This window comes from Neophocaena asiaeorientalis, unplaced genomic scaffold, assembly GCF_003031525.2.
Source record: "Neophocaena asiaeorientalis asiaeorientalis breed wild unplaced genomic scaffold, Neophocaena_asiaeorientalis_V1.1 scaffold14, whole genome shotgun sequence".
In the NCBI taxonomy this organism is placed as follows: Eukaryota; Metazoa; Chordata; class Mammalia; order Artiodactyla; family Phocoenidae; genus Neophocaena; species Neophocaena asiaeorientalis.
Window position 1 is genome coordinate 2,541,839 of NW_020175192.1, and position 13,107 is coordinate 2,554,945.

The window sequence follows — 13,107 nt, forward strand, 5'->3', positions numbered from 1 at the left end:
AGGAGATTTCCATCAAAATTCACATATTGTCCCAAACCCTAAAGACATAGAAACCAGCCCTTCATGACAGAAACCCAAGCCTGCTTCTGAACTCCTCTCGTCCTTCCAGTCACTTCCTAGCCCTGTGAACCCCTGAAGTCACCTGAAAAACACAGGACCCCATTTCCACAAGGATTCAGGGGGCCTTTATCCTCATCACTTGACTGTAAATCTAAAAATAAAACCGTTTGCCCAATGGCTTCATGCTTTCCCAAGCTAAGAGGTCCACAGGCAGGTGCCTTGGGTCCAAATCCTCGCTGAGATGTTTCATACTCTGTGACCTGAAGCAAGTCGCTCAGCCAGTGAGAAGCCTGTTTACTCATCTTTAAAATGGAGATTATAATATGTAGTTGCAGGATTGGTATGAAAATCAAATGTGATAGTGAATATATAATGCCTATATAGGAAGAAATCAATAAATATTGGTGACTGTGTCGTTCATGAGGGCTGTGGAAGAGTCCACACCCCTCTCATTCATCCTTCTCCAGCCCTGAGTCTTCCTTGGTCAGCCCCAAACCCATTTCCTCTCCTTACTGGGTCCCTTGAACAGTGAACAGTGTTCTGTTTACTCCAAGCATTTATGTGATGTCACACCTCTCACAGCAGGACGGTTCTCCCCAAAGCAGTAGATTATAAACACTAGTGACTTAAGTCCAGAAACTGCCGTCATGAAATTGATGCACCTACACGTTGCAAAATCAGTTTCATTTCTTATGCATCTTATTTGTTTACTAAGCAACAAGCAGCCAGCGTTTAAAAACAAGCAAAATTAAACCAAAAAAATCACCTCTGTTTACTGTGTCAAGTACTGTTTCCCCTTCTCCCCCCTCCTTTGTTACATCCCATGGTTTTCTTCCTGGGCTGGCCCCTGCAGCCTCTTATTTTCCATTTGCTGTTTATTCAGCGTGGTCTCATGCACAGCCCCGATTTCAGTTCCACGCAGCAAACGTTTTACCACCTCGTGAGCAGAGAACCAGAAGAACAACAGGTAGAGAACAGATATAATTTATGGTTATGAAGTGAACTTCCAAAATATTATGAAGGTAGACTCATCTCTCGAGGTAAAATTCTGTAATTTTCATGTCATTTCCCAAAGGTGAAAAGATCTCACGGATGAAATAGACTGATTTGCTCTTTCTGAACGTGTACAGGGCATTTCTTTTCTAACCCCATGACAAATACCAATTGTTTCCACCCGGCTTCTTCTGTGGATGAAAGGGATGTGGTTATTTCTCATCTGATGCTGTCAGCTGCCTGGCCGCAAGCATGGTGCCGTCTGACGGGCTGTGGTGGCCAGAGTGGCTGTCCTCGCCCTGGCATCCCCACAAGAGCTGCAGAAACACTACGCGTTTACTCCCTCCGAATTTCCCCCTTGGATCGGTATTCTGCAAGCGAATGCTTGGTGTGTCTCTGTTATTTATAGAAATTGTATAAGCCAACGTGGTTTCTGAGGGCCCAACAGAGGGAGGAAAAAAAGGGTGAAGCTGAAACCGTGGGCAAAACAAGAGTCACAACAGATTGGGGAATTGCAGTGGGTCTCGCAAGCAGGAGCGAGATTAAAAAAAGAAAAGACTAAAAAGCCAAAACCAATATAGGTTCCTAAACTGTGCTTAGAAAATTTAAAAGTGTGAAACAAATGTATTCTTTGCCTCCCCCTGCACCCCCCTCCCCAGCCCGGGCACTCACTCAGCACCCACTGCAGCCACCCTCCCTGCCGTGAGCTCTGGGACTCCCTGGAAATGGAGAAATTGGGTCTTTGTGGATCCAAATATAGCTAAGTACTTTTTCCTGCTTCTTTGAGGGCACGTTCCTTCATGCTGCAGGAGGAGCAGAAAAACCCATCTCCCTGTGACTCCGGACCTGAGGCTGGGGGTCTTCTTGAGCCTTGCGGCACGTGCAGTGTGTGCGGTGTGTGTGGAGGGGGGCATACATTCCTCACCAGGGCTGCTCTCAGCCCAGGTTCTGAAGACGTCACGGGCCGAGTCCCACGGCCAGGCCTCCACATCTCTCCCTGGCCAGCTTCCCTCCACGTGGGTTTATACGGGGTGAGTCCTGTCGTCGTGGGATTTCAGGCAGGAAGGGGCAGACGGAAGGAAATGTTTGAAATTCCCTTCTCGAGCTGGCCCAGTGCCTGACGCAGACGTGCTCAGCGTGTGGTGAGTGGATGGATGGACATGGCACGCCTCCTTCTAGGTGGGGAGGCGTGGAGGTCTGAGTCCTGATTCCTAGAGAAGGTTCTGGTGCCAGCAGCCCCGTTCCACTTGGTACAGCTAGTGAGTTGGACCCAGGTGCCAAGGTGTCTAAGTGGAGGCTCTTCGGACTTCGAAGAAAAAAAGATTACTCAGCATCTTTATACTCATTTCTGACACTTACTCTCTGATGGATATTTGAGGAAGAGCCCTTCTGCTTATCAAGTGGGACTTAAGGAGAAATCAGAAAGACACATTTGGGGGGTAACGAGAGGACCCTCCTGCTTGAAACAGGCCACGCTTTAGAGACAGAAACATGAGCCCTGGGGCGCCGGGTGGCCCTGTGATGCTCAGACCCCCCTGGGGGAGGCGCTTGGCTCCCAGTGGCCGGTGGCCCCAGCGCAGAGACTAGATTTGAAGTCCCTGTTTGGTGGGTTTCCTGAGATGGATTGGCAAGTGTTCATGTAATTTAGTTAAAAACTATATGCCGTCTGAACTAGAATACGTGAGGTCGTGTGAGATCTGTGCGCCTCAAGTAGCAGAGGGACAGATGGGTCCAGCTGTGGTCCCTGTTTGATGGACGTTGTCAAGTGGGCCTGCCCCGCCTGCCCCTCCCGGAGCAGGGATGCCCGTGGGATCACGTCGGGGAGAGGGACTTGGGAGGGAGGCAGGAAGGAGCCTGGCAGGGAGGTGCATCCCGGAAACGGAAGCCACCTGCCGGACCTGACCCCGCCCGTCCAGGAAGTGCTGTTAAATGCCCAGGATGGATCCAGACAAGAAACCTCACACGTCCCCGCCACTATCACCACCTTCAGAGCCTGCCTGGCGTCTTAGTCTCTGTTACCAGTTCTCAGCTTCTGAAAAGTTTACCTTAAAACAGCTGTGAATCTCATTTGCTTCTAATGTTTCTTCTCTCCGGCCTTCCTCTCCTCTCTGACTTGGTGAACTCTGACTCACTGTATTTTACTTATTCATGTTCTTCCTTTGTGTTTTCCTCTGCCAGGTTCTATTCTATTTATTTTTCTGCACTTGGTTTCATATTTTTCTTTTCTTCTACGTACATTATATAGTTCCTTTTACTAACCCTCCCCCCAACTCCTTTACCTATTTCTGCCCTTCCCACTTGTATCTGATGCTTGACTACCCCTCACCCAGTGCCCCCTTTGGTCCAGCCTTTGGCCGGTGCGTGTTGCTGTAATGGCGCGAGGGAGCTGGGCCCGCGGGATCTGTGACCTCCTTTTCCCTGGAGCTTGGGGCTTCCGCCCCGTCCTGCAGGGCCACAGCCCGGGAGGAGCCGGATGTCCAAGGAGCCATCTTGCCTGGCAGCCCTTCCGCAGGTGGCCTGGGGAATTCTGACTGCCTGTCAGCTGATGTCAGGACGCCGAGCCCAAGTGCAGCAGATCCGTGCTGAGAAGTTGGCTTTCTTGTTCTGGGGCATTCTTTTTTCAGGAGAACGGGAAGAACTTCCCTCCATAGGTTTCCAGGGCTGTTCATGATGTCTGATGGGTCAGGCACACAAGTGTGTGTGGTCCACCCCTTGGGGCCATAAAGGAAGCCCGCTGCCTCCCCACAGACGACACCCTTATCCTGCACCTGTGACAGCCCTGTACCCGTGACGGGCCCCTGGGAACCTCCTGTCTTCCCTCCCCGTGTTTCAGAAGGGGAACACGGCGCTGCACATCGCCGCCCTGGCGGGTCAGGACCAGGTGGTGCGGGAGCTCGTCAACTATGGCGCCAACGTCAACGCCCAGTCACAGGTGATGCTCAGGGCCCCGGGCGGTGGGGCTGCCCGTCCCCTTCACCCGGGTGGACACGCTGTGTGGCCGAGTCCAAACGTATTCAGATGTCTCCAAGCACCTTCCTGCTTTTTCCTGCTTCACAGTGGACATTCTAAGCGCGATGGGGTGGGTCATTGTGGACCCCATCTCTGTTCCTTTAGCTGAATAATATATTTAGCTGTGGCTCATCTGTGTACGGGGGGGGGGACATGAGGGCGGATGAGGAAAGGAGTGAAATTAGCAGGGGGTGGGTGTGCAGAAGAGGCTGACCATTCTGGGAGGGGCAGAAACAGAATTCCGGAGAGGATCACCCCAACCTGGTGGCCTTTTGCAGTAACCCCGCTACACCACTGCAGAGTGTCCGTGTGTTATTATAGCTGGAGACACAGGTGGGGATGTTGCCACGAGGGCTGGGTGGAAACAGGATGCAGGGAGAGCTGTCTGCGAGTTTGGAGGATCTTGCATTGGTTTCAGCGTCTGTCACTAACGTGGGTGAATGCCAATGGCTTTTTCTCTTGGCTTACAGAAAGGCTTTACACCCCTGTACATGGCAGCACAAGAGAATCACTTGGAGGTGGTTAAGTTTTTGCTGGAAAACGGAGCTAATCAGAATGTAGCCACAGAAGTAAGTACCTTGGGGATGCGGCCTCACGGCTGAATGTCTCTCGGGGGGAGGACACGGTCCCAGGGGAGTGTGTTCCTGGGACATGGCTCGGGATGCATTCTCTGCCATGATCAATGTCCTGGGTGCTGTTGGACCCTGCAAGGGGGCAAGAGACAAAGTTATGGTCGTTGAGGGATGCCGAGACATGTGCCAGAGAAGTGACAGCAGGGGTGAGCCTGTCATTCCCACTGTGACAAACACTGGAGGCCAGGCTGGGGTGGGAGGCGTGCGTGCACGTGTGTGTGTGTGTGTGTGCGTGCTAGCGCACGTGTGTGTGTGACAGGTCTGCCTAGGACCTTAATGAGAAAGGCTCTTGCCGGGAACCCACATACACTCTTGGACAAGTCACTCGACCCTGAGTTTGGTCACTGGTGAAATGATGAAATCGGACTAGATGGAACCAAAGCTTCTCTTGACTCTTAGCATCAGATGGCATCTATGTTGCCAGTTCAGGGGGCCCGAGGAGATTAATAACAGTAGCTCACAATTGAAACCTCGGTGCCTGGTGTGGTTTCCAGCGTTTGGTAGGCGTTCAATAATATTTGTGGAATAAATGAAGGAATAATGGTTGGCCGTCAGTTCATGGCACCGTCCTGACACCGGGTGATGGGGTAAGAGGCAGGCAAACAGACAGGGCAGTAAAACTCTCATCAACGCTCCGAACGCTCCAAATACGCGCCAAAGGGAAATTCCTGGAGGTGCTGTGAGACGGCAAGGAACGAAAGCAGGGCCAGGAGCGGCGTCGGGGAGGAGGTGGCATCTCAGCCGGGCTCGCAGGCTGTGGACTAGGAGCACGTCCTAAAGGAAAAGTTAAATACGCGCCAAAGGGAAATTCCTGGAGGTGCTGTGAGACGGCAAGGAATGAAAGCAGGGCCAGGAGCGGCGTCGGGGAGGAGGTGGCATCTCAGCCGGGCTCGCAGGCTGTGGAGGAGGGAGGTCCTCTCGGGCACAGGGCAAGAGCCCTGAGCTTGAAAGCGAGTGTCCTGCCCTGAGGACCGAGTGGTCAGGACGGTCAGAGCAAATGGTCTCTCCTCTCCCCCTCCCCGGTCAGGACGGCTTCACCCCTCTGGCCGTGGCCCTGCAGCAGGGCCACGAGAACGTGGTGGCCCACCTCATCAACTACGGGACGAAGGGGAAGGTGCGCCTGCCGGCCCTGCACATCGCGGCCCGCAACGATGACACGCGGACGGCCGCGGTGCTGCTGCAGAACGACCCCAACCCCGACGTGCTTTCCAAGGTGAGGCGGCCGGCGAGGCCGGGATCATGCCGGGGCCTGTACCGGGGGCCCTCGGGGTCTCTGCCGATTCCGGCAGTTACCTGGAACCAGCCAGACCACAGAAGCTCCAGCGTGCACCCCAAGCACCCGCCCCGCTACGCCCGCCGTTCCACCAGCCAGCTGAGAGCCACGGGGGACGCCCCCCTTTAAATCCCCGGGCGATGCCGAAGGACGTGTGCTCGCTGTGGCTCCAGGTCACCCAGAACAGCGTCCAGGCGGGGCAGGAGGGGCCTCTGGCCAGAGGAGGACTTTGCAGTCCATCCCCCCCACCCAGGTGGTGTTCTAGAAGTTTATTCCAGCTCTTTCCCCAGCTTACCCCCGGTCGGAGGGAGGGCGGGAAGGGTCCCCACATGGAGATGGGACCGGAGAGGGGCCTCCCAGGCGCCTGGACAGCCCGCCATCTGCACACGCTGTCCGATGTTTCCGCTCCCTGTAAGTTTAGACTTAGCGTCTCCCTCCCGCTGCGAACGCACTTGCCTGGGGCGTGAAGGCCCCTGCCCCATGGTCACGGGGTTCCGCCAGGAACACTGCTGCCTGGATTGTTAGGCGTGGTCAGGGGTTGGGCACAGAAGGATGACAAGGGACCCCCCCAGCTGGCCACCCAGGGGCCACCGCACCCCTATGGGGGCTGAAACCGTCCCGAGGATTAAGGTCATGGACCCCATAACACTTCTCACTCATTCATTAAAATGTCTTCAGAAGTAACCGTTCAGAGGAACGGGCCCTGCCTGCAGGGTGGGAGGCGACCCTGGTCCATGGTTTGTCCATGTGAACCACGGAGACTGGGTGTCCCCAAAGGTAGCACCTCACTTTTGGATGTAATTGACGTGGGACATCTCTTGACCCCTTCCTTCTGAATCTGCCTGCTGTGTGAGGTCCTCTGGTCCTGCCGGCTTTTCAGAACCCCAGGCTGATTCTGAGGTAGAGATGACAGTACGTGGCTTGTGACGCCTTGTCCCCCTCTGTTGTGTGCCAGACGGGATTCACCCCCCTCCACATCGCAGCTCATTACGAGAACCTCAACGTGGCCCAGCTGCTCCTCAACCGGGGAGCCAGTGTCAACTTCACGCCCCAGGTGAGGCCCTTTGGTGAGGCCGCCCATGCATGCGGGGATTGGGCGTCTAGAACCCAGTGCCCCCCTCTTGTGGCACCAAGGACATCCCCGCACTGCAGACATGCCTGTGGGTGAAGCAGCCCTGGATGGGTTTCTAAGAAATTGCAGCCTGTGTTTTTGATTCTGGGGGACCTGGGCTCAGCCAGCTTGCTGTGATGAACCGAGAGGCTGGCGGGTCCTTAGAGGCTTTGAAATCTTTCTTAGGCGAGAAGAGTCCTAACAGCGGGCTCCGAGTGGCCGCTTGCCTTGGGCTGGGGCAGGGCCACAGGGGAGCAGGGCGCAGAGCAGCTGCCTCCCAGACAAGGATACACGCCCTGACCAGTCCCTTCCTCCCTTCCAGAACGGCATCACGCCTCTGCACATTGCTTCCCGCAGGGGGAACGTGATCATGGTGCGGCTTCTGCTGGACCGCGGGGCCCAGATAGAAACAAGGACCAAGGTGCGTGCCAGCCAGCGGCCCGGCAAGGCCAGGGGAGCGAGGGCTGCCTTCCAGGCCTCCACCCAGGTAGTGGGCTCCCCGTGACCAGCTAGGGAAGGGCATCCAGCCTCTAGAACAGCCCCCAAGGGCAGCTGGAGACCAGACTGCTCCATCGAGCTGGTCCTTAAGGAAGCCTTCTCGTGCCTCTCCGGCTGGAATGATGCCACAGGTGCCTTCTCTCCAGCGACCTCTGATGGGTGCCTCTGGGGCTTTCTCTTTTTGACTGTCTTTTAAAGGATGAATTGACACCCCTCCACTGTGCAGCTCGGAATGGGCACCTGCGAATCTCAGAGATCCTGCTGGACCACGGGGCGCCCATCCAAGCCAAAACCAAGGTACGAGCTTCCTTTCTGCAAGGAGCATCTCTTAGGCAGGGCTCCAGGTCAGGCTGACCCGGGTCGAATCCCATTTCTGAGAAACAGAGATGCTAATTCTACTAACTCAGCCAGTGTGTGTGACGTTGACCCCAATGTCTGTCACACAGGAGGCACTCAGCTCTAATTATTATCTAGATCAAGGTTGGCACCCTTTCTCTCTAAAGGGCCAGATAGTAAATATTTTTAGGCTTTGCAGGCCCTGGTCAATGTCACAACAATTCAAATCTACCACTGTAATGGGGAAGCAGCTGTGGATAATGTACAAACTAGCAGCCCTGTTCTAGTAAAACTTTATTGCCAAGCACAGGCAGCAGGCTGGAGTTGTCCCATGGACTGTCATTTGTCTGTACAGCTCGAGATCAGGCCTCATCTCTTTTACCCTGGCTCCAGAAAAGACAGGACCTAAGCACTCGGGGAGTCTTCAGAGCCTGGGCCGGACTGGATGATATTGAAAAGAAAACAAAGCGGTTCTTCTCGAGGTCCTTTCGGGGCCAGAGCAAAAGCCCAGCCCTCAGTTCTAACAAGAGGTCTTGAGTCTTACTGGGCCCAAAGCTGTCAGACTACCTGGTGTTGCCTACACCGCCTCCAGGCCCACTGCCTCGTTCTTGGGGTGAATTTAGAAGGTGGTCAGAGCAGAGCAAGGCAGAAACCAGACCCACCCATGGCCACTCCCGAGGTTTTCTGTGCGCAGCTCCCTGTCATAAGATTCTACACCATAAGAGCAATTTATTCCCTGACCGAGGGTTATGTGAGAGTTCAGTGGAGCTCTCTGAAATCTGGGTCATGTTCACGGCCCAGGCTGTCGTGTGTGTGTGTGTGTGTGTGTGTGTGTGTGTGTGTGTGTGTACACTTCCCCTTTTTATAAGGACAGCAGTCATATTGGATTAAGGTCTACACCAGTGACCTCATCTTAACTAACTACATCTGCAATGATCCTGTTTCCAAATGAGGCCACATCACGAGGTCCTGGGCTTTAGGACTTCAACATGTGAATTTGAGGGACACAGTTCAATTCAATCACTAACAATAGCCATCATGCAGCTTGATTGTGTTTCTTCCTCGCTGAAAATCCTTCTTTCAGTTGTCTCTTACTAAAACCTAACGTCCCAGTTTCCTCGCTCAGGGGCTTTCATGATGCAGCTCCTGCCTGCCCCTGGAGTCCAGCTCTATGCCCTTGGCCTCCCGCGTGTTTACCTGCATGGAGCTCCTTGGGTCCCAGGGCGGCTGCCTCTGTGGCACTGCACACGCCATTCCCTTCTCGGGGATGCTCTTCCTGTGTCGTCTTCCTGGCAAGATCCTAGCTCAGGGATCACCTCCCTGGGAAGCCTTCTCTCCCCATGTCCCCCCGACCGCATCATGACTCCACACTCCCCTGCTCCTCTGTGCTTTATCAGGCCTTCTTGATGTCACCACACGGAGTGGCAACCATGTATCTCTTTTCCCGTCTTTAACCTACTAGCCTGCCAGCTTCCTTGGCCTGGAATTCTGTCTGTTCTGTTTCCCCAGAGCTTATCCCGTACCTGGCGCACGTTAATCGCTTAATATTTGCTGAATTTGTGTCTGAATGAATGAGTGAGTGAGTCTTCTCTGTCTTTAATTGTTTGAAAGAAATTGCTATTTAAGAAACAGCGAGGATCCTTAACAGTTTTTTAAAGTGATGTGCACTTGTCAAGGACGAAGAACGGAGGGTTTTAGATCCAAATTCCATTTTAGCATCATTCATTCATTCAAGACCACACTGATTAAGGACCACTGTGTGTGTTACATGCATGCGTGGGGCGTGTAAGAGATACTAGGCACAGTCACTGATCTTCAGAAGCTTCTAAGGAAGGAGAGAAGATACATACGCCTGAAAAGTTAATTATGAAAACAATTCGGCAAGTATATAAGTACGGTCCGAGTGAGGGGTACAGATGAGAAAAGCCCACAGGAATCAAAGGTGGCCAGAGGAGGCCTCGTGAAAGAGGTGGGCCTGGCTAGAGCTGGCCTGGAGGATTTGGCGGGGTGAGAAGAAGGAGGTTTGCAATCAGAGACCAGCAGGAACGCGGAGGCCGGAATGAACCAGGCTCACCCGGGAGCCACGTGGAAGCCCTGTGTAGGGAGGAGGTGGGAAGTGAGGTTGGAATCATTGCCTGCCTTGAATTTCCATGTTCATTTCCTTTGCAACTGGTTGTTTTCCCTCTTCACCAGAATGGCTTGTCCCCAATCCACATGGCGGCTCAGGGAGACCACCTTGACTGTGTCCGACTCCTATTGCAATACAATGCAGAGATAGACGACATCACACTGGACCACCTGACCCCGCTCCACGTGGCTGCCCACTGCGGCCACCACAGGGTGGCCAAGGTCCTTTTGGATAAAGGGGCCAAACCAAACTCCAGAGCCCTGGTGAGTAGGAGGCTATCGGAAAAGGTGCCAGAGGGGCTAGGGCCAGAGCTGCATGGCTGAGCCCCCCAGGGAGGTACCCACTGGCGCCTGGAGCTGCCCTGGAGATTCAGGGCGGGGACAGTGTCGGGGGGCGGGGTGCTGAGGCCCGCGGGGCGTGGCAGCGCACAGGCGGATGTGACCTTACTCCCTGCCGCGTCCCACACATAATGACCGAGACCCCGTAACAGGCTGAGGTCTGGGTGGGTTTGGGCCCAGGACACCTGGCTCACAAGCAGTGTGTGCGGTAGGTATGCGGGATGTCACTCCCGTCCGTGCCCAGAGCTGAGGGTTGGTGATTTCTAGCGACTGCCTGGCTTTTTGACCTGCTTTGGGGGCGAGTGAAATGGGCTCAGCTAAGCATCCTTCCTCTGCAGAGGGGCTCACAGTGGTCATGGTGCTTGAGCAGAGGTGAGTTCAGGCCTAAAGCAAATTCCCTCCTGGGACTGTGGTTCCTTTCGCTCGCCCCAGGCCGGGGGCTCCCGGGGAAGTTGCTGGCGGGGCCGGAGCGCTGCACGGAGCCTGCCCACACCCGCCATCTCCCCTCTGCCCATTCCCAGAGGAGGAGAATTTAGAAGGCCGGACAGCCTCCAGGCCGCCAGGATGGCTCGTTCATTCATTTATTCATTCATTTGTTCAGAAAGCTTTCACCGAGCAGTCCCCGCTTGCCGGGCACTGTCTGGAGTAGTCGGGGTTTCTCAACCTCAGCACTACTGACATTTGGGGCCCGATGTTGTTTGTTGTAGATGTTTAGCAGCATCCCTGGCCTCCGCCCACTAGGCGCTAATAGCACTCCTCCCCTCCTTGTGACAATCAAAAACGTCTCTAGACATTGCCAAGTGTCCCCGGGGCTGGGGATGGGTGGTGAGACAAAATCCCCTCCCCTCACATTGAGAACCACTGCCCTAGGGGTTAAAGCACTGAAAAAACAAGCAGACCGGCAAAACCCCGCGAACAAACAGAAATCCCTGCCCTGGTGGAGTTTGCATCCTAGCGTATCGTGTTGGAGCAGGGCTGAGGTGCAGAAATCCACTTGACTAGAAACGCACGGCGGTTTCAGGGAACCTGCTGGGCTTCACAGCAGTTCTCTTTACTGTAAATTTCCCCTTAAGGAAACTTTAAACGGCAGGCTCTTTCAGTGCGTCCAAAAATGTGACTAAATTTGGAAAAAGGGTTTACAGACAACATATCCAGGACCTCGCCTGGTGCATAGTGAGAGCCACCCGCCTCTTCCGTGATGCACAGTGATTGACGTTTAGGCTGGGCAGGGGCTGCCTTTTCATCAGCAGGGTGGTCTGGGTGTTCCTTGGGCTTGAGTGTGAGCCCCTGCTTGCCTGTCTCCCTTTGTGTGGGGCTGCAGAATGGCTTTACCCCCTTACACATCGCCTGCAAGAAGAACCATATCCGCGTCATGGAGCTGCTGCTGAAGACGGGGGCCTCCATCGATGCTGTCACTGAGGTAGGAGAAACTCCGCAGACGAGTGGACGGTCTCCGCGGGCCTTCTTCCAACAGCCATCTTGAGAGTTGTTCTTTGTGGCTGCGTGTGTGTGTGTGTGTGTGTGTGTGTGTGTGTGCTAGTCTAGAACTCTCAGGAATACATCAGGGGTCGCTAAGACCGGGAGCTGGTGTCAGATCTCAGGGAGCTGTCCAAGGTCAGATGCAAAATGTTTTGAGTTGTACATGTGGGTGGAATCACCCTGCAGTGTTTTTTTTCCCCCTCCGGCCATTTTCCTAGAAGCAGACCCATTTCATAGAACTCCCTTTCCTTGGAAGACTCTTCTGGAGCCCCTAGAGGCAGGAAAGCTTAAGCTCCATCTGGCTATGTGTCTGGAGGAGTGGGCAAGTCTCCCCCATCTCACTCCTGTCTGGTCTGTTCCAGTCTGGCCTGACACCTCTCCACGTGGCCTCCTTCATGGGGCACCTGCCCATCGTGAAGAGCCTGCTGCAGCGGGAAGCATCGCCCAACGTCTCCAATGTGGTGAGTCCGTGGGGAGAGCAGGCCCTTCCTGTGGACGGAGGGCTCAGAGGCGAGCATTTGCCAGCGATCCCAAGCGCTCCTCTCGAGGACAGAGGTAGAATTCTCAGAATAGCAGGCGCTTCAGACTTGGGGAGATGACTGTATGTACTGACGCTTTCTCAGTAAAATGTGTCACCCATGTGTAAGTCTTGGGGGTTTTATTTTGGACGATCATTTGGGAATTTCTGTGAGTGGTATCTGGGAATACATGTATGTTTTTAAACATTCCTTAGCTCTGGGGTTTAAGTGTATCTTACACACACACACACACACACACACACCAGGCATCAGCAGACTAGAGGCTGAAGTTGCTTTTTGCTGGGGCACCTCCACCTCCTGGATGAATGTCCGCCAAGCTACTCCAGGCTGGCACTGTGGAGCTCTGTGTGTGCCCTTTTGCAAACCCAGCAGGTGTTAACACTTCCATAATTTTGTTATTTTACAGAAAGTGGAGACCCCGCTACACATGGCAGCCAGAGCAGGACACACGGAAGTGGCCAAATATTTGCTCCAGAACAAAGCCAAAGTCAATGCCAAGGCCAAGGTGGGTTCTGGAGGTGGGAGGGATCCCAGACGGAAGCAATTCAAGCGCAGGAAGAGCAATCCTCCCTGATCGGAGACCGGGCTGCAGGGCTCATGGCGCCGAGATTCCTTGTCACACCTGCTTGTTTGCAGCACACACTCCGGTTCTGCTTTGCAAGGGTTCTGAGAAGCCCAGAGATGTGTTGGCACCAACAAAAGGGCAAGAAA

General features: G+C 54.3%; 1 protein-coding gene across 1 annotated transcript in view; it reads left to right on the top strand.

Moving 5' to 3' along the window:
• The window catches only part of ANK1 (ankyrin 1), a 129,465-nt gene that overhangs the window by 54,734 nt on the left and 61,624 nt on the right, over positions 1 to 13,107 (top strand). Inside the window, exons 4-13 of the mRNA XM_024765035.1 lie at positions 3,887 to 3,985; positions 4,533 to 4,631; positions 5,722 to 5,907; positions 6,923 to 7,021; positions 7,401 to 7,499; positions 7,775 to 7,873; positions 10,106 to 10,303; positions 11,700 to 11,798; positions 12,220 to 12,318; positions 12,803 to 12,901. Coding sequence (XP_024620803.1) covers positions 3,887 to 3,985; positions 4,533 to 4,631; positions 5,722 to 5,907; positions 6,923 to 7,021; positions 7,401 to 7,499; positions 7,775 to 7,873; positions 10,106 to 10,303; positions 11,700 to 11,798; positions 12,220 to 12,318; positions 12,803 to 12,901 — 1,176 coding nt within the window. The remainder of the gene's footprint in view (positions 1 to 3,886; positions 3,986 to 4,532; positions 4,632 to 5,721; positions 5,908 to 6,922; positions 7,022 to 7,400; positions 7,500 to 7,774; positions 7,874 to 10,105; positions 10,304 to 11,699; positions 11,799 to 12,219; positions 12,319 to 12,802; positions 12,902 to 13,107) is intronic.